Genomic DNA, 19,105 nt, shown 5'->3' on the forward strand with positions numbered 1-19,105 from the left:
ATTCACAATTGGCAAGTGGGTCAAGACATGAAGACAATGCAATCTGAAACTAAATTTGACTTAATTGGATGCCTAATTAATTTTTTATGAATTAATTAAAATTTGGACCGAATTAGTAGGCATGTGTATCCTACCACACGTCATCACGTTCAATAGCTGCGCCATCACGTTCAATGGTTTTTAGTCATGTAACACTATTGTAAATAAAAACATGTAAAGTACTAAAAAAAATTCATAAAAAACGTTTTAATAACAAGCTTTTATGTACTAATGCACTAAAAAGTAGAAAATAAATTATAGACTACTATTTAAATAACTAGAAAAAAAGCGTTGGTCACTTTAGTATCTATTGGATATCTTTACCAATGTTTAGGAAGAGACCTACGCTTTTCTTTCTAGTTATTTAAATAGTAGTCTAAAATTTATTAAATTTGAAATCAACTCTTCTTACAAATATAAAATGAAAAAACAACTTGTATAAAAGTTAACACTTGACCTACCATATTCTCTCGGGCATCACGGTTCTCCAGAAGCGAGATCAGCACAAACAGGGTTAACCCGACACCAGACCCAGCTTGACTCTATTTTCATACAAATAATTTTTAAGAAATAAATTTCAAAATTTTCGTATATGAATTTGATTAGCAACTAATTAAGTAAATGTATTCTAAAGTGTATATTTATGTATTGTTTAAATTCGAATATAATTATGTTTGAAAGAAATATTTAGGTAATTAATTATTTTAATTCACAATTACTGCATAAAAATAGCAATAAAATTTACAACTACGAAACAAAATATTTTCATGTATTGAACTGACCTGCATGGTACGGCTAAGTACCACCCCAGGTTCAGGAAAGCTGCCGTCCGTATTTTGTTGCTGTATCATCCACTGGATGGCGTCGTTGAGGATGTTGTCATCCACAAAGATGTGACGTTTGGCCTGGTGGAAGACGCGGGCTACAAAAGCTGTCAGACTGTCAAGATACAAAAAATAACGTTACCAATTTTCCTAGAATTCTGTAAATATATAACAAAATTATATTATCTTGCCATGCTACTGGTATTACCTTGGATTTAAATTCATTGCATGTTTTCTATAGTTGATACATTGTGTACCAAAATTGTAAAGACTTTTTTTTAGATTTTTTTAATACCACCTACTAATCTTAAGTTGATATAACCCGATTGTGTAGATTCACTATGAGTAAAGCACATTACATGCAAAATTTATTTCTCCAAGATTTAATTAGGTTAAAAATGTTAAATCTTGCGAACATTAAAAACTAAAAGACATAATTTTAAAATAATTAATCAACCTATCACACATATTTCACATAAACCTATAAACCTACAACATAGATCCTGACTTGTCTCTCTTGCCAAAAGCACTGAACGAGCCGTCGCCGTGTTTGTAGGTCAACTGTCTCTGGTAGCCTGCGTGACGTCAGAAACAATATGTTGAATAGACAATAGATTAAAATTGTTTTTTCTGCTTTTACTGAAGATCAAAACCAATCCATGGCAATCGTATGAATACAATTTGTTGAATAGACCTTTTGAAACTGTACAATAGCATGAATCCTATTACTTGAATAGACCTTGCTGAACCGTACAATTTCATTAAGAAAATTACTTGAATAGACCTTGTTGAACTGTACAATAGCATGAATACAATTACTTGAATCGACCTTGCTGAACTGTATAATCACATGAAACAATTACTTGAAAAGACTTTAGCGAATTGTTCACATAAATTCAACAACTTGATAGTTTAACACTTTTATTATGAACCAAAAACTAATCATGGCAATAATATGAGAAAACTAGTCTACAAGCATTAACCAAACACTGGGTTTGTAACGGGTGATATATCCAGATTGAAAAGGGATGATAAAGTTCCATTTTCATATCTGACGGGCCATGGGGAAGGTGAAATAGAGTTCACCTGTTTTTGTGACCTCTGCATATGAAATGATAGTGAGTTCAGCTCTATGCCCAGCTTCCTTTACTTTCTTAACCTGAGCGAGATACCCATCAAAGCTAGTGGAGTCTAGGACGTTCTACTGCCTTGGACCTTAACCGAATGACCATGAAACTTAAAACTGACAACTTTAACTAGAAAGTCATAATATACACCTCTCTATAAACACAGATATACTAACATATATTTGTCTAGTAAATCTGTCTTCTAAAGACGAGCATGGTTAACGATAAAGAAATGCTATTATAATGAAGTCGTACCTGTCTCCATAAATCCGATGGCCTTCGTCTTGATGTCCTCTCTCAGTTGATTGACGGCCTTAAGGTAGTCTGTGACGTAGACATCCGGTGCCAGACTGACCATGTTTTGTTCTCCACATCCGGTTGGCATCTTTAGCAGGGAGTCCAGTCCGACTATGGTTGGACCCATCAGGTCACCTGAGGGGAGTAACAATATCTCACACGTAAGAGTTTTACAACACATCATTAACCCATATTATCCCAAGGTCTCAAATTTTTATAATTTTTTGATATGGTTTAGCTTTTGGGCACTGAATGAAGGAATGACTATGGATTTTTTTTTAAAAAATCAATACTTTTTTAAATATCGATTTTTTAAAAAACGTCCCATAAATGTGACGCTAGCAACGAACGGCCCCATGTACATTTATTGAAAAATAAAATCATTTATCACGAAATTTGGCTAATCACGCGAAAAGTAAGCTGTATACTGATTTTGTATTGTTAGACCAATGATTACATTGTTTAGGACAGCTAAAAATATTGATAATCATCAATTGGGTTAGCCATATCATGGTCTAAAATGCAGAAATTTTGTTCGAAAGTCTAGTTTTCTTTCAATCTAGCATCCATCAAAGTGAACAACACTTGGAAATAAGTAAAGCTGTGACTAGTACATCTAATTATACACACATTCTCACAAATATTGTTAGTTTTCATCGAAACTGTAATATAATTAAATATAAATAATTGATTTTTTGGGGGGCGTACTTTAAATTTTCAGGGGGGTGGGACTTAAATTTTAGGGGAAGGGTGGACATTGGTAAAAGTATGTTTTGTATATAAATTCCATTTTGTTCTGCCCCCCCCCCCTCTCTGAAATGATGCCTAAAAGAAACTCTGCCCCCAGTGAATTTGCAAAAGACGATCCGGTCCAGTCCCAGATGTCATCCAGCCATCTTCTCTTTTGTTACCCTCGCTATTCCCCCCCCCCCACAGGCGTACATTAGGACATCAGACATCTTATTTCTAGGGCCCGGATCTGTCTCTGGGGGCTTGTATTGAGTGTTCATGGCTCTCATCCATGTATGCACCTCACTATGCGAACAGCTCCCAATCTAACACCAGGAATCTCCTTAAAAAGTCAACAAAGTAAAACTGATATCGGGAACCTTTGGAGGGGAATATTATTGGGGCATGACAACTGTACACAGCTAATTCATCTTTCTGCTATATGTAGCTTGAGCTCTCTTATATGAAGAGAGTTAACCAACCCCCTTGACTGAATCATTTCACCTAACTCGTGGCCATTGTTATTATTCTGGTTTGTTATAATTTTAATATCACGCGCTAGTAAATTTACAGCAGTGCTAAATTAGTTTGTATTCAATGGTATTAAATACTTCAGTAAGTGTAATTCTGAAAACTTAAAAATAAAATGTAAGTTTTTCAATATTTGCAATTTTTTAATACAATAATATATAAGAAAATATAGCTCAAGGTCATAATTAAATATCTATAAAAACTACTTATCACCCTAAAGTCAACAGTTAACAAAGTCAACCATTGTTTCACCATAAATAACCATTTAACATAAACATTTGCATCTGTGTTTCTCGCTAGTGTCCAATAAATGTGTCGTTTGTGTAACAATCTGCATAAATATAGGTCAAGGCCATAATTAAATATCTATAAAAACTACTTAACACCCCAAAGTCAGCAGTTAACATAGTCAACCATTGTTTCACCATAAATAACCATTTAACATAAACATTTGCATCTGTGTTTCTCGCTAGTGTCAAATAAATGTGGCGTTTGTGTAACAATCTACATGGGGCCATTCGTTGCTAGCGTCCCACTTATGGGACGCTTGTTGTACACTTGATATAACGAAGTAGTAAAAAAAATTTGTTATTCTTAAATTTTTATCAGATAGAAATATGGTACTGCTACAAGTTTCAAATGTATTTTGCACTTAAAATGATAATATTTTAGAAGATATGCATTTTCCTGTGCGCATGTTTTCTTTTTTCCGCCATTTTGACAAGTCCTGCAAATCCGGCCCTATAACATTTTTCTAAGTTAATTTTTTTCACAAAACACACAAAAATTCAATAGTCTAACCATTTTCAAATACAATAAAACATATTTTGTGTTTTAACTAGTTTTTAATTAATTTTAGCAATTTTTTTTACAAGCGTCCCATAAGTGGGACGCTAGCAGAATATGGGTTAAATAAACAAACGAATAACTTGTTTCATTATGATAAGTATCATATTGTTGCTGTCGCTACCCACCAACGGTAAAATACCCCAGGTAATAGGTACGTTTCTGCTGCTACCAAATGCCGAGACCTGGCATTTTTTTACCCTACCCCACACCCTCTTCTACACAACTGACATTAATTGTTACCTCTCTCCCCCCCCCCTATACACAATTTACAGCCATACCCAACTAATAGTTAAATAAACACCCACCCTCGTAGCTACACACAATACCTACCCACAGCTGATATTGTAGCATATTCAGACCCTTTGACAAAGTTGTTAGGCAGAGTGAGGTTAATTGACTTCGTGAAAGTTGGTTTGTCCTCTGTCATGTCTATGAGGAAAGGAACATTGTATTCTTTGGGGACTCCTTCGGCCTGTGAATGAGTTATGATAATTACACAGAGGCATTTTGATAAAAATGTAATTTTTTTTTTTTTTTTCCTTTTTTTTTCGCCTCAGACACGTAACTTATAGCGTCAGTTGTGTGTTCGCTTTAGTATTACAGTTTTCATCATCGGCTTGTGAGGACTGATACAAATTTACAATAGTAATATTTCTTTCTTACTTGTAGCCTGCTTTCATTCATTTAAGATGGTTTACTTATACATAGATCTATAATATAATAAATTGTACTGTGCTGGAGTAGGCTATATTGTGTACAAATTATTGCATTCTCCATAACTAAACATAAATGGTAACTTTATGAAACTAATATAAAAAGTTTTATTATAAGATTTTAAATGTACTGAAATTAAGAACATAAACTATATTGCATTCTTTAATAAATTCTTTGATTACTCATTATTTCTCCAACACGTTTTAGAGACCAAATCTTTTATTAAAGGAAGCAAATTAGTTTTTTTCTGATTTCATTATTTTTTTTAACTTTATTATCTCCCCTTTTATAATTGAATATAGTAATTTTTACTTCAGTTTTAAATACGTATTTAATGCATTGTCATCAAAGAGAAAGACATCTTGACAATATGGACCTAAAAGTAGGTTAAAATTAAAGTGAGTTAAAGATATGCGGAGCGAAAAAAAATTTAGTCAACCTTATAAAAACGTTCAAAGTAAATAAACAACGTCACTAACTAAATTAGTTTGAACCATATATCAGACAACCCAGTATCAAGAACGTTAACCCCATCTTACCTCAACCAGGAGCTGTCTGCGTACAGCGTCAGCAGCCTTGGACGACTGGGCCTTGACCTCCACGTCAATTCTACCAAGGTCAGCAGGGACGATGGGGAAATACACAGACTTGGCCTGTCCAGCCTTGACCTTTAACAAACGTCAGAATGGCATTCCTGAGTACACAAAATCTAAAAATATCCCAGCTTTGAGGTGACAATTAGCCGTATTGTTAAAAAAAATTAAATGTTTCCTTGAATGTTTTTAGTTGAGCTATGCTTACATACGAATACTCAATCACTTCGCAATCATCAGACATGAATCATAAATAAAAACCAACTCACCATAACATCTTGTACAACATCAACCTGTTTCAGTTCCTGGTTTCCTGTCTCATCGATGAAAATGTTGTGAAAACGTTTAGACTTGACCAGAGTCACACGTACCTTTCAGTAGAAATAGTTAATCGTATATACAAGGGCAGTTTGTAATATTAACAAGCTTCTTTTTTTTAACTTCTTTCTTAGTTGTAATATTATCATCTTTTACCGTTCGTTTCCAAGTCACATGGGGCAGATGAAGTAGAGTTCATCTTTTTCAGAGACATCGGTGTATGAAGGGATAGTGCGGTCAGCTTTATGCCCAGCCGCCTTTACTTATCCCAACGTGAGTTAGGTACCCGTCAGAGCTGGGTGGACTCACGGACATTCTTTTAACTTGAACCCGGATTCAAACTCTTGATTTTCGGGTTAGCAGTCTAACTTTCTACCACTAGGTCACGCCTTCCCCTATTGGTAGTAATTCTGTTGGGGATTTCTTTCAACACAATAAAATATTACGTGTCAACGTGTGATGCATTATATGGCAATTTTTTACTCCAATTTCAACCTGCTTAAAAAAAACCATTTCAACAGCCGTTGTCTACCCAAGAACATAATGCAAGACGGTATTTGTTTGATTCTACAGTTTTATCTCAAATATGAGTTACTGTTCTCAGCTAACGAACCTCACCTGCTTAGGGTTCGAACATGGGACTTTTGGAATTAGTAATCATGTCTGACTATGCGATCCCGATTATAGAGTTTAATTTTAATAACTTCACACACATACACACACAGACATACACACACACACACATATATATATATATATATATATATATATATATATATATATATATATATATATATATATATATATATATATATATATATATATTATGATGTACTTAACGTCTCTTCCCACCTGCATATCGTCTGCCAGGTAGTTGAAGACGTTTGCTTGAAGTGCCAGCTGCTCACCACGAGTCACAGAGTAGGGGAGGTTGAGGCTGACAAAAAACGGTCGGAAGACTTTCAGCTGAAGCGGATAATTGAATTAGAGAATGGTTATTTTGTAGCCGTTTTTTTGTAATTCTCAAAGCTATTCAGTCCTAAACTATAGCCTTTGAGTCTTTGGTTCAACTTCAACTTTTCTCTGTTGTGCCTAAGACACATGGGGCCGCCACAGAAAACTCCCTACACTTTTGTCGTTTTCCTGCAATTGTCCTGGCAGTCCCCTAAAACTGCTTCCCTGCTATGCGCCTTAAATTTTTATTTTTGGTCTTTTATGTTTTTTCCCTTAAGACGCCCAGTTTAGCGCCATTCCTGCTATTTCATCTGGATTCATTCTCAAGACATGTCTCATCAATTGCCATCTTCTTTTCCGATTATTTTGGAAACTGGTTTTTAAACTTAGCACATTTAAAATTAGCAAACAAGGGACTACGGTACAGTTTTTGCTGTGTTTCACAAACTTAAGTACACGAAGGTGTAAGCTGGTCATTACAATGTCCTGAGGTTCGCTCTTGACTAATGTTGTAACAGTAAGAGGTGGGTTGAATAGAGAGACTTATAGAAAGCTTGCTCTAATCGGCATAAATGTTAAGCGGCTTGACCTTTTCGCGTATACAGCAAAGTCTAAGTCGATATATTAGACCATGATGAATTAAATTCCATTTCTTCTTACAATAACTACATTAGTGTTATTCATATTTTTAACTGCCATTATTTTAGTTAGTGTAGTACTTAAGACAAAAGCTGATTGGCTGTATCTCACGTGAGCTTGTGTTGGGGCCACGCCCAGACCAGAGTTTGAGTTGATGGCGAAGGCACTGACCACCCATGACGTAATTGTGTCTGGTACTGTAGTTGTGATGGAGGCTGAGCCGTCATCTCTTCGATAAAAATATAAACAGTAAAACACCATTTTAATATTGTTGCATAACTTAGAAATGTATAGTGTGAGTTTGTTCGAAGCAACTAAAAATTCAAGAAAAAAAACTTCCGAAATTACTACATAAAGTTTGGATTTTGAGGTTCATATTTTATTCTAAAATTAAATACAAGTTGTTTTATATTTCCATTAAAAGTATTAAAGTGTTTTAAAAAGCACACTTTTGTAATAATATAGGCCTACATAATATTATTTGCTACATATATAACACTTTTTTTTTTAAATTGACCTTGAAGAGTAGGATCCTGTGTGAAATAAATTATCAAATTTTCTCTTAAGAATGTATCTACTTTTACGGCTAATATTATTGCAAACATCAAAATTACACCATCTTTGTATTACCCAACATAAACATCAGACCAGAGCCAAGACTCAGGGAAGGTCATCCTGACACGGGCTGGTTCCATTAAGGATGCCGAGGTCGCGGTGTTTTTTTCTGAAGGCACTGGTTCAACTTTTGTAGAAAATGGCGCAATTCCTCCACCCTTGTAACCACCTGCAACGTTAAATGTACAAACGCTACACTCTTACAAGCACAAATTCTTGTCAAGGAAACTCAATATTTATTATTATTTGTTCATTTTTTAAATTAACTTTTTACTGAACGAAATAAAATATACAGATAAATTTACAATCCTCCACAAAAATTATAATTTTATTTTCAAAGCTTATACAAATACATTAGATATAATTAACAAAAATTAAATTTACTTTAAAAAAATTAATTATTGTCTATGACTGTGTTTGTCTTTATGTTTGTTTTTGTAAATGTATTCGTGCACATGTTCATGTTCAGTTCATTTTTCTGATTGTATAAGTAGTTGTTGTGTTTGTAATAGGATAGAGTAAGGTTAAGACTTAGAGATAGGGTTATATATTTTTTTTAAAGATTAAATATTAGCATGTAATTGGACACTTAAAAGATGCTTTTGCAAAGCATGTTCGGTGACGGTATATGCTGCTTACAGTTTTCACACACACACACACACACACATATATATATATATATATATATATATATATATATATATATATATATATATATATATATATATATATATATATATATATATATATATGTATGTATGTATGTATATATATATGTATATGTATATATATATATATATATATATATATATATATATATATATATATATATATATATATATGTGTGTGTGTGTGTGTGTGTGTGTGTGTGTGTGTGTATGTGTGAAATCTCACCCACCGTTAGAAGAGCTTATGAAATCCCAATCGTAGTCAGGATATTGCCAATCTGAAACATTTTACATAATATCATAATTTTTCGTAATTTAGACCCTAAAAACCTCTAAAAAAATTTTTTTTAATTTTTCAATCATCTTACTGTCTGTTACTGGAACATTTTAAAACGCCTAACAAACGGTAATATGTAGTGGAATTTTTACTTTCTCGTATACTAAGTATAGAGAAAATATTGCAATCGTGCAAAAATCTAAAACGAAATTTTTTAAAAATCTCGACGTTTTACACCTGGCTGAGTTGGTAAAACTTAGTTTAGTAATTTTGTCCGAATGCCTTTGTGCGTGCCTGTGTCTTTGAACACTATAATTTGAGTACCGTTTCAGACACGGAGAACATTGCAGTTTGTCCGACTCCATGACGAGTAAAACATCTATATTTTGATAAATCTGGATTTAGAAATTTTGCCCGATTAAAATTAGTCCACTATGCTCTTGTATGGTTATGTACTGAGTTGTAAAATCGGTGAAAACTGTCAAAATTTCGTGTGATTTGTGTGCACGATAACAATAATTCCTCAATATGCCCTACTCTGTACACGAGAAATTAAAAATGAAATAAACGAGACAGTGCAGGGGAGCATACTACCGCTTTATTTTACCTTTAAAAACTAACCCTATTTTATTAACTGTTGGATTTTACACTAATTAATACTTTAAAATACTAAACGTCTTCTAATTACGCTGGTATATAATAATATATAACAAATCGAACACTCAATTGTAAATGTAAAATACACCGGGAGTGATCTCCCCTAAACTTTCTCGGATATTCTAATATAAAACTACGATGGATTGCAACTCAGGACATAGACAATATTTGTAATCCATTTTTAATTACTTAAACTTTTTATAATAGAATGGAATCTCGTAAAAAACGCCTAATAAATTGTGCATAATAGTGCGCAATATTATTAGTACTTTATAAATTTACGTGCGTTTTTTTTTATTTTGAGAAATCGGAAATAGCGATAATTACTACTTCCGGTCAACGGAAATTACTCAAATTTTGACAGAAGGTAGAGAATTAGATTTTTTACTTACATGTGAAATTTCATTTATCTATCTGAAATAGTACTCAAGTTATAGGCTTTTGAAAAAGTACCACTTCCGGTTATCGGAAATCGCTCAAAAGTTGATACGGATCTACGATTTTGATAAAATACTTATATATCAAATTTCATCAACCTAGCTGTAACGGTACTCAAGTAATCGTGTTTACACACAGACACACACACAGACACACAGACATACGGACAAGATTGCAAAATTATATTTTTCCGTATCAGTAAAACGTCGAGATTTGTAAAAATCTCAATTTTTTTTTTGCACGATTACAATACTTTCTCTAAACTTCGTATATACGAGAAAGTAAAGAAACAAGGAAAGATGGGGTTTTTTTTTGTTGTTTTTTAAATTGTATGTGCGTTATGTCGTGTTAAATCCATAAATGAGCCTGTGTTTTTTATCAAGTCTAACGTTGTGTATATAAACTATACCACTCACGTCTTGGTATGGGGCGACGATAAACAGTCGCATCTGTAAGTACAACAACTCCTGCATTCTGTTAAAATATTTGGAAATTCTTTTAGATTTTGAGCTAATTATTTCTAGATATAATTGATTAAAATTGAAAAAGTATCCCAACATTATTTATTTATTAATATTTTTAAAATCGAGATGGCGAGTACAGCGCACGAGCTTTTTACAAGCTGTTATTTAACTCACTTCCTCGTCAGTCTGTCTGTCGTCAGTCTAGATCGAAACGTAGGAGTGAAAATTCGGAAACTTCTACTTGACCGATACAATTCACATTTGGCACGTGGGTCAAGACATGAAGTCAATGCAATCTGAAACTAAATTTGACTTAATTGGATGCCTAATTAATTTTTTATGAATTAATTAAAATTTGGACCGAATTAGTAGGCATGTCTATCCAACCACACCACACGCGTCATCACGTTTAATAGCAGCGCCATCAGGTTTAATAGCTGCGCCATCACGTTCAATAGACGCGCAATGGTTTTTAGTCATGTAACACTTTTGTAAATTAAACATAAAAAGTACTTAAAATTTTTTTCATAAAAAACGTTTTAATAACAAGCTTTTATGTAATGATGCACTAAAAAGTAGAAAATAAATTATACACTACTATTTAAATTTCTATAAAGAAAAGCGTGGGTCACTTTAGTACTTTAGCACATATTGGATACCTTTACTAATATTTGAGAAGAGACCCACGCTTTTCTTTATAGAAATTTAAATAGTAGTGTATAATTTATTTTCTACTTTTTAGTGCATCATTACATAACAGCTTGTTATTAAAACGTTTTTTATGAATTTTTGTGTGTTTTGTGTTCGGTTTCGAAAGAATTCCTAAACCGTTTTTAAAAACACCACTTAACACAATTAATTAAATTCGTTGCTGTAATAGCGGTCCTATATGCTTATATCTGTCATCCTACAAAGTTTGTTTATATCACGAGGCTATATGAATGTTTAAGAATAGATAAACATCTACCCCCCCCCCCCCCCCCCACTCCCTCCATACCCGGACCGGTTAGAAGTGCTCGAAATTACGCTCGTCCGTTTCGATCTAAAACAGTGGCGTTGTCATGGGAGGGCGAGCGGGGCGGCCGACCCGGCGCTGACCCTAAGGGGGTTGCCAAAAGGGGTAAAAAAAAGAAGTAAAAATATACTCAGTCAAAATTTAGAAAGTACGTGGCTGCATGTCTTTACAATCTGATTTAATTGTTTTCTACATCACTTGTGTGGTACCACAAGAAAAACCTTTTTTTTTATAGTAATTGGTAAAAAGGGGCCGCCAACCTTTACAACAGAGGTAGGGGACTGGGGTAGCGTTTTTTACCAGCTTGAATAACTGTATAATTTAGAGGGGTAAAGAGAGCAAACATTGGTAGGTCGTCCCTGGCACCTGAATGGGTCGCCACGACTCTGATCTAGACAGACAGAGAGACAGATTGACAGAAAGACAGAAAGCAAGTTAAATAAAAGCTTGTGAAATTCAAGATGAGATGCTTATACCATGAGACAGTCTGAATCTTTAGCATGAGATAACCCCCCCCCCCCTCCTTCTCTACCCGGTCTGGTAAGATTGATCGAAGTCAGCGTACGCAAATCGCCAGAGGACAATTTTAGGTCATGGAAAATTTAGGATACACGACACGAATAATAGTATTAAAGCGAACCTTTTCCGCGTCGTTTTTGTTTCTAGCTAATGTTCGCCACAAAATCAACTTTTGGCTTTAACATATGAGGATATGACAACAGTGAACTTATTCCGTCTGAGTAACTGAGTTTCATCCCCTAAGGATTACTTTAATCCAGTTTTTTTCTTTCTTATTTAACTGCTATATACAATACACTTTATGATAATGTCTTTGAAACTGTACAATACAGTACACAAAAAATTATTGTAAGAATTTTTGTTTTTAAATCATGAGCTTAGAAATTATTTTTTGAATACACCTGGCGAGTTTAAGTTCTTTTAATCCGGAAGTTTATATTTACTGATCACGTGTTTTGTCACCAGAAACCCTTACCTCTAGAACCTGCTGTGCGTCACTGCCGCCATTAAATACTGGATAACCCCACCAGGGGAAATAAATATCGTCCTGTCCCTGATTTTTTACTGTATCGTATTTCATAAGATCTGTATAAACCTGATGATAGATTGTTACATTAGCTACAGTGTTAAAAACATTACATATTCTATCGCACTCTTTAAAACGAACGAATACGCCATAGCGCTCATGGGTAAGCCCTGGGAGCCAAATACTGAATATTCTCATCACAAAAGTTTCATGGAGATCGGATGAACAGTGTCAAACCACATCCGACTTTTATTTGTATATACAGTACATAGAGAAAAATCGCCGCCACTGCGAACTTGCATTTTGTTTCTTCAGAAACCTATTCTGGAGTATTCTCAATAACTTCCCAAATTTTCTTGGCGATAGGATGAAAGGTGTAGTAATGCATAAAAGACAATCACACACACACAGTTTCATTTATATATAAAGATATATATATATATATATATATATATATATATATATATATATATATATATATATATATATAGTTGTACAGGTAGCTTCCTGTCCCTTAAGTCCATGTGGATAGAAAGGGGTAAAAACATGGGTAAGATCTGGCTCTTTTCAACTTACTGCCCCGGCCCTGTGCTTGAATTTCCAATGCCAAATCAAGAAATAATTTGTTTTCTATAGTTATTGTCTACTAAACTATGCAGCTATCTTATTATTGTGTATGCTTACGTTTGTAGCTGTGACGTCGTTTCCACTTTTCAGTAACAAAACGCTCTGGTCAATGGCCAATAAATGGACGTTGGAGTCTGGGTCAGCAGTGGTGACAACAGTGACATCATCTCCTGGTTCAACATCAGTCATGTCAAGGTCAACGGTCACCTGTTTAACACAGAATTACATTGTTTATATATTCTAGTTAGTTACTCAGTTGATGCCGCTAGAGGGATGTTATAGAGAGTACGTGTGGTGTGTACCTTGTTTATATATTCTAGTTAGTTGCTCTGTTGATCACTCTAAAGGAATCCTAATATATAAAAGCCCATGTGCGCACTTCTCTCTCTCTCTCTCTCTCTCTCTCTCTCTCTCTCTCTCTCTCTCTCTCTCTCTCTCTCTTTCTCTGTCCGCAATTTATTTTTAGGCGATGTGATCAGTACGTTCAGCGATATATGGAGAACTTAAAGATACGGACTCATATTAAAAACAATATGGTGGTTGTTATAAATGTATAGACTAAATTTTATTCAAAGAAGGAAAATAAAAATAAAGGCATCTTGGAATGTAGAAACACAATTTTAATTATGCAACCGGAAAAACGTTTATTGTTGTGAAAAGAACGCAATAAACAATGACGTCACTTGCCAAATGCTTAAACTTCGGAAAGAACACAAAACTAATGGCGTTATCTTCCAATATAAAGCAATGAACCATTTCATTTAAACTTGAATTAGATCTATACTTTTACTTATCAAGAGATACGCTATGAAATGTGTACAATTTTCTTGGCCTAAAATATTACACATTACTTTTAAAATCAACGGCAATACCATTGAAAAGCCGTGTTTTTAATGGAATCATTTAAGTATCTAAATTAGTACGTGCACTTAATATGGTGTTTTGTTGACTAGTAATGTATATAATGTGGTTTTTCTAATAGGTATTAATAGCCTATGTTATTTTAAATGTTTCGAATTTTTAGCTATTTAGTTATTTCTTTGCTTTGTCACTAATATCGTTCGATGAATAGTAAAGAACATTGCGTTTTGACCAATAAATATTTTATAAAATATTTTTTCTCAAACAAGTGTAACATTAAAATATAGAGGCCTATAATTCACGTTTAACGGGTACCGACAGCTAGTGTCATAGAGAGTACGTGTGTACCTTGTTTTTGAAAGCACCGCTGATGTCGAAGCTGATACTGTCTGGGACAACTTCACCGTCTGGTCTGACGTAGTAGACGACGATTCTGGCAGAGGGCGCCATGCTGGGCTCAGAGACAATGAAGAAAGGGATGCTCTTCTGTTTGTTGCCATTTATTGTTCCAGATTTTACTATGTTGCCTCGTGATATCACCTTTCAATAAAATATATAAAGAAATATCCCGTTATACATTTTATACATTTTGTTTGATCAATGTCTGATGGAAAATTTCTTTACTGACAATTTAAATAATATACCTGATAAACAAGGGTCGACAATTCTTCAGTACCGTTGATGGAAAGTAAATTTGTGTCCCCTGCCTTGAAAAATGGTAAAAAAAGAAAGAGCTACATAATTATGTTTGATGGAGAAAGGGGGGGGGGGGGTGAGTATTAATATTATTATTTCAAAAGACCATGAACATTAAAAAAAAATAAAGATTGTCAACACAACACTAGGTACAATTAGTGTTTTCCATTGCTAAGAAATAGATTTGTTATTAAATGTTTTCTCAAAATGTATTGACCGTGCGTAAAAATAGCTGTTGTAATGCCGCTAATATCCGTTTTTGTTTACTATTTTTTAAATCTAATGTCTGTGTTAATATACTTGAGCCATTGTTTGTTAGTTTAAACATCATCTTCAATTATTTATCACGAGCCGACCCGCAGCGTATCATACGCCGCTATTTAGTTGTTTTACTTTCTACTTTTCAGTAATTCATAATTTGTGAATTTGACAGTACCAATGCTGCCACTGAAAATATTGAGCTTCAAAAAACTAACCCCCCCCCCCTTTCCCCTAACCCCGACACTACACATCCCCCCCCCCCCCCCCCCCCCCCCCCGTGAAAGCAGCCTCATCTTAGTTATTTCTTAGTTACCTCCGGTAAGTTTAAAATCGAACTAAATTATCTGCCCCTAATAGAAACCCGGCTCTACGGCTCTACGATTTGTAAACATTTAGCTTTGTAAACATTTAGCGTGACCACAGCTCACCAGACAATGTGGGGGTGGGGTGAGGGTGGTAGTGATAGTGATAGAGAGAAAGAGAGGGGACTGCAAGGAGCGCTTGCAGCTTGTTTTCTAACGGCTCCAAGAAGAGAATTATATATATAGATTATATAAGAAAACAACTCGTTGAAATGGAAATATACCGACTACAGACAGATAAGATTACAGATATAACACAAAAACTTTCTGTGTTTTTCTTACCTTTATAGAAGATGATCCCAGGGCGAGTTGGATGTACGAGTTACTGGGTGAGTGACTCTTTTCTAAGTACAATATTTCGGACACTCCACGGAATTCCGACTAGAATTGAAATAGTCAGAAGCAATCCAATATTATCGGCGATATAAGTTTATTTCCAGTGTTCTGCTTTTAATTCATTTAACTTATTATCATTTATTATCGTATATATATATATATATATATATATATATATATATATATATATATATATATATATATATATATAATTTTTTTTACATTGATCCTTTAGTTAGTAAAGTAGTTACAGTCTAATAGTACTGTAGCATGTATTGCCCCTAAATGAAACACCAGAATCTGTTTAGAATACAGACACAACGGCTAAGAAAGCTAAGATAACCTATAAGAAGCAAGAACTCACTCAGCCCAAACACTCACTGTAATTTTGACATTGTTGGCGTCTGATGGAGTCTGTATCGGGATGGTTACCAGACCGTTGCTAGGGACGCTCAGGGTCTGTTCAGGAAGGAGACGGCCCCAGTAGTTGACCCTAATGCTGACCTTGACTTTGTCACTGGTTGAACTGACCGGAAGTCCGTCCGGTTGTGAGATTTTTAGCTGTCAAGTTACAGAATAAGAAAATCAAATGTGTGAAACGATGTCGGTAAAAAATTGACATCAACTAAAATAGTCTATAAAACCCTCAAAATGCCCATTAATATTTTTTTCAAATCATGTACGATGTTGTTAAAAATAAATATGGTTATAAAAACATGTCAATTAGGTTTGTGTCAGAGATTACTAAATAATTGAATGTTTTTGGTGTTTTTACTTTTTACTTTTTCGTATATACGAAGTATAGAGAAAGTCTTGTAATCGGCACAAAAATATCATGAAATTTTGACAGTTTTCACCGTTTTATACCTCAGACCTTAATCACATCCGGAGTATAGAGGACTTATTTTAATCAGGCAAAAATTATAAAAAATATATATACATTTTGACTGATACGGAAAAACGTAATTTTGAAATCTTGTCCGTGTGTGTGTGTGTGTGTAAACACGATAACTTGAGTACCGTTACAGCTAGGTTGATGAAATTTTATATATAAGTATTTTATCAAAATTGTAGATCTGTAATAATTTTTGAGCGATTTCCGATTACCAGAAATTGTACTTTTTCTGCTTTGAATTTTTCAAAGCCTACTTGAGTATTATTTCAGATAAATAAATGAAATTTCACACGTAAGTAAAAAATCTAATTCTCTACCTGCTATTAAATTTTGAGTACTTTCCGTTTACCTGAAGTAGTAATTTACGCCATTTCCGATTTCTCAGAAAAAACGCATGTAAATTTATAAAGTACTAATAATATTCCGCACTATTATGCACATTTTGTTTTGGCGTTCGCTTGGTGCGCAATTTTTTTTTTCTACGAGATTCTATTCTATTTTTAAAAGTTTAAGTAATTAAAAATCACCTCTATATTCCGAGTTATATAAGAATATTCGAGAAAGTTTAGGGAAGATCACTACCGGTTTATTTAGATAAATAAACACATTTTAGTTGTTTTTTTATTCCATAAACATTTTGTGAATGTTTTTACTTTGTCACTGAAAATGACAATAAACAAAGCATAACTTGGCCATGTGGATTAAAAAGCTATGTACTGTAAAGTACTTGCATTAGTTCTGTACGTTAAAGTACTTACGTAGCCAATGTACTGTAAAGTACTTACATAAGCAATGTACTTTAAAGTACTTTACATAAGCAATGTACTGTAAAGTATGAACATAGCCAATGTACTATAAAGTATTTACATAAGCAATTTACTGTAAAAAACTTACTTAGCCAAAGTAGTGAAAAGTAAGTACATAGCCAATGTACTGTAAAGTACTTACATGAGCAATGTACTGTAAAATACTTACATAAGCAATGTACTGTAATGTACTTACATAAGCAATGTACTGTAGACCAGGCTTGAAGGTCTTGGGGTTGTTCTCCGGGTACTCAAGTTTCACACCTTTGTCGTACATGGTGACGGTTCCGTTACTGGACATCTGGTTTCCGGTCAAAGACTCGGTCACGTTGGCGATAACGATTAGGGTGAGCTCATCCAGTTGGTCTCGAATGCCCTTGACCTTCGACATTGGCACCGTCACCCTAATTTCCCCATCAATCTAAAGAAGATAAAAATAACTTTTCTATGTTCGCAATGGTCTTTCTTTAATTATTTTTACTTCTTTTTTGTTCGCAATGGTCTTTCTTTTATTTTTTTTTACTTCTTCTCTATCACAATGGTTTTTCTTTTTTTTTTTACTTTTTCTTTGTTCGCAATTGTAACGCAGGATGGGATTTCCCTTCAACATAATGAAGGTTTACGGGGCAACCTGTTATGCGTCTATGCACCATATAGAACGTTGACAACGATTTCAGCATGCTTCTATCTTTGGATTTGCTTCCATAGCCTGTGTCTATCTAAGAACAAACAACAAGGCAGAATTTGTTTTATTTTAGAATTTTACTCCTCAAGATGACTGGCTGTCCCCTTATTTTAAAAAATAGCATTTTTTAACTATAAAAATGCTCATTAACTCTGTTAAACCAAGCTCCCAAATCGATGGATAGCCGGGGAACTTTCATACCAATGTCTGATAATCATCATCATCATCACCATTCCTTTGTGGCCCCTAGGGAGCAAAGGGCTGCAACCACACATCTCCATCGGACTCGGTTTTGGGCTGCCTCCTTTATCTGTGCCCATGTGAGCCCAGCTGTTTTCGCCTCTTCTTCAACCATTCTTCTCCATGTCTTCCATGGCCGGCCCACCCTCCTTTTCCCCTGGGGATTCCAGTCTAAAGAATGCCTTGCGATGTTTTCTTTTTCCTTTCTTAATGTGTGTCCGCAATCCATCCCCATTTTCGGGCCTTGACATCTGTCTCTATTGGCTGTTGCTTTAAAGTTCGCCACAGGTCTTTGTTTGATATTTTGTCTGGCCATCTTATTTTAAGTATATGTCGTAAGCATTTGTTTACGAATGCCTGTAGCTTATCAGTATTTGTCTTCGTGACCCTCCAAGTCTCCGAGCCATAGAGCAGCACTGCCTTGACCTTTGAGTTGAAAATCCCAATTTTGCTCCGGAGTGACATGGCCGTGGACCTCCACATCGGGCGCAGTGAGTTGAAGGCACATCTAGCCTTGTTGATACGGCATTTTATGTCCTCGTC

At 34.5% G+C, this 19,105-nt stretch overlaps 1 protein-coding gene across 1 annotated transcript in view; it reads right to left on the minus strand.

Moving 5' to 3' along the window:
* Window positions 1-19,105, minus strand: part of LOC131951072 (CD109 antigen-like) — a 31,005-nt gene that overhangs the window by 6,621 nt on the left and 5,279 nt on the right. The window contains exons 11-29 of the mRNA XM_059313342.1: window positions 17,834-18,058; window positions 16,318-16,497; window positions 15,883-15,981; window positions 14,926-14,988; window positions 14,630-14,821; window positions 13,478-13,627; window positions 12,743-12,862; window positions 10,686-10,743; window positions 9,128-9,175; window positions 8,245-8,398; window positions 7,726-7,843; window positions 6,874-6,987; window positions 5,973-6,074; window positions 5,650-5,778; window positions 4,727-4,868; window positions 2,246-2,422; window positions 1,357-1,438; window positions 822-978; window positions 501-581 (exon numbers count right to left, since the gene is read on the minus strand). Of these exons, the coding sequence (XP_059169325.1) occupies window positions 501-581; window positions 822-978; window positions 1,357-1,438; window positions 2,246-2,422; window positions 4,727-4,868; window positions 5,650-5,778; window positions 5,973-6,074; window positions 6,874-6,987; window positions 7,726-7,843; window positions 8,245-8,398; window positions 9,128-9,175; window positions 10,686-10,743; window positions 12,743-12,862; window positions 13,478-13,627; window positions 14,630-14,821; window positions 14,926-14,988; window positions 15,883-15,981; window positions 16,318-16,497; window positions 17,834-18,058 (2,391 nt within the window). The remainder of the gene's footprint in view (window positions 1-500; window positions 582-821; window positions 979-1,356; window positions 1,439-2,245; window positions 2,423-4,726; window positions 4,869-5,649; window positions 5,779-5,972; window positions 6,075-6,873; window positions 6,988-7,725; window positions 7,844-8,244; window positions 8,399-9,127; window positions 9,176-10,685; window positions 10,744-12,742; window positions 12,863-13,477; window positions 13,628-14,629; window positions 14,822-14,925; window positions 14,989-15,882; window positions 15,982-16,317; window positions 16,498-17,833; window positions 18,059-19,105) is intronic.

Source organism: Physella acuta, unplaced genomic scaffold (genome assembly GCF_028476545.2).
Source record: "Physella acuta isolate Inbredline_101_S28 unplaced genomic scaffold, ASM2847654v3 ptg000797l, whole genome shotgun sequence".
NCBI classification, from domain to species: Eukaryota; Metazoa; Mollusca; class Gastropoda; family Physidae; genus Physella; species Physella acuta.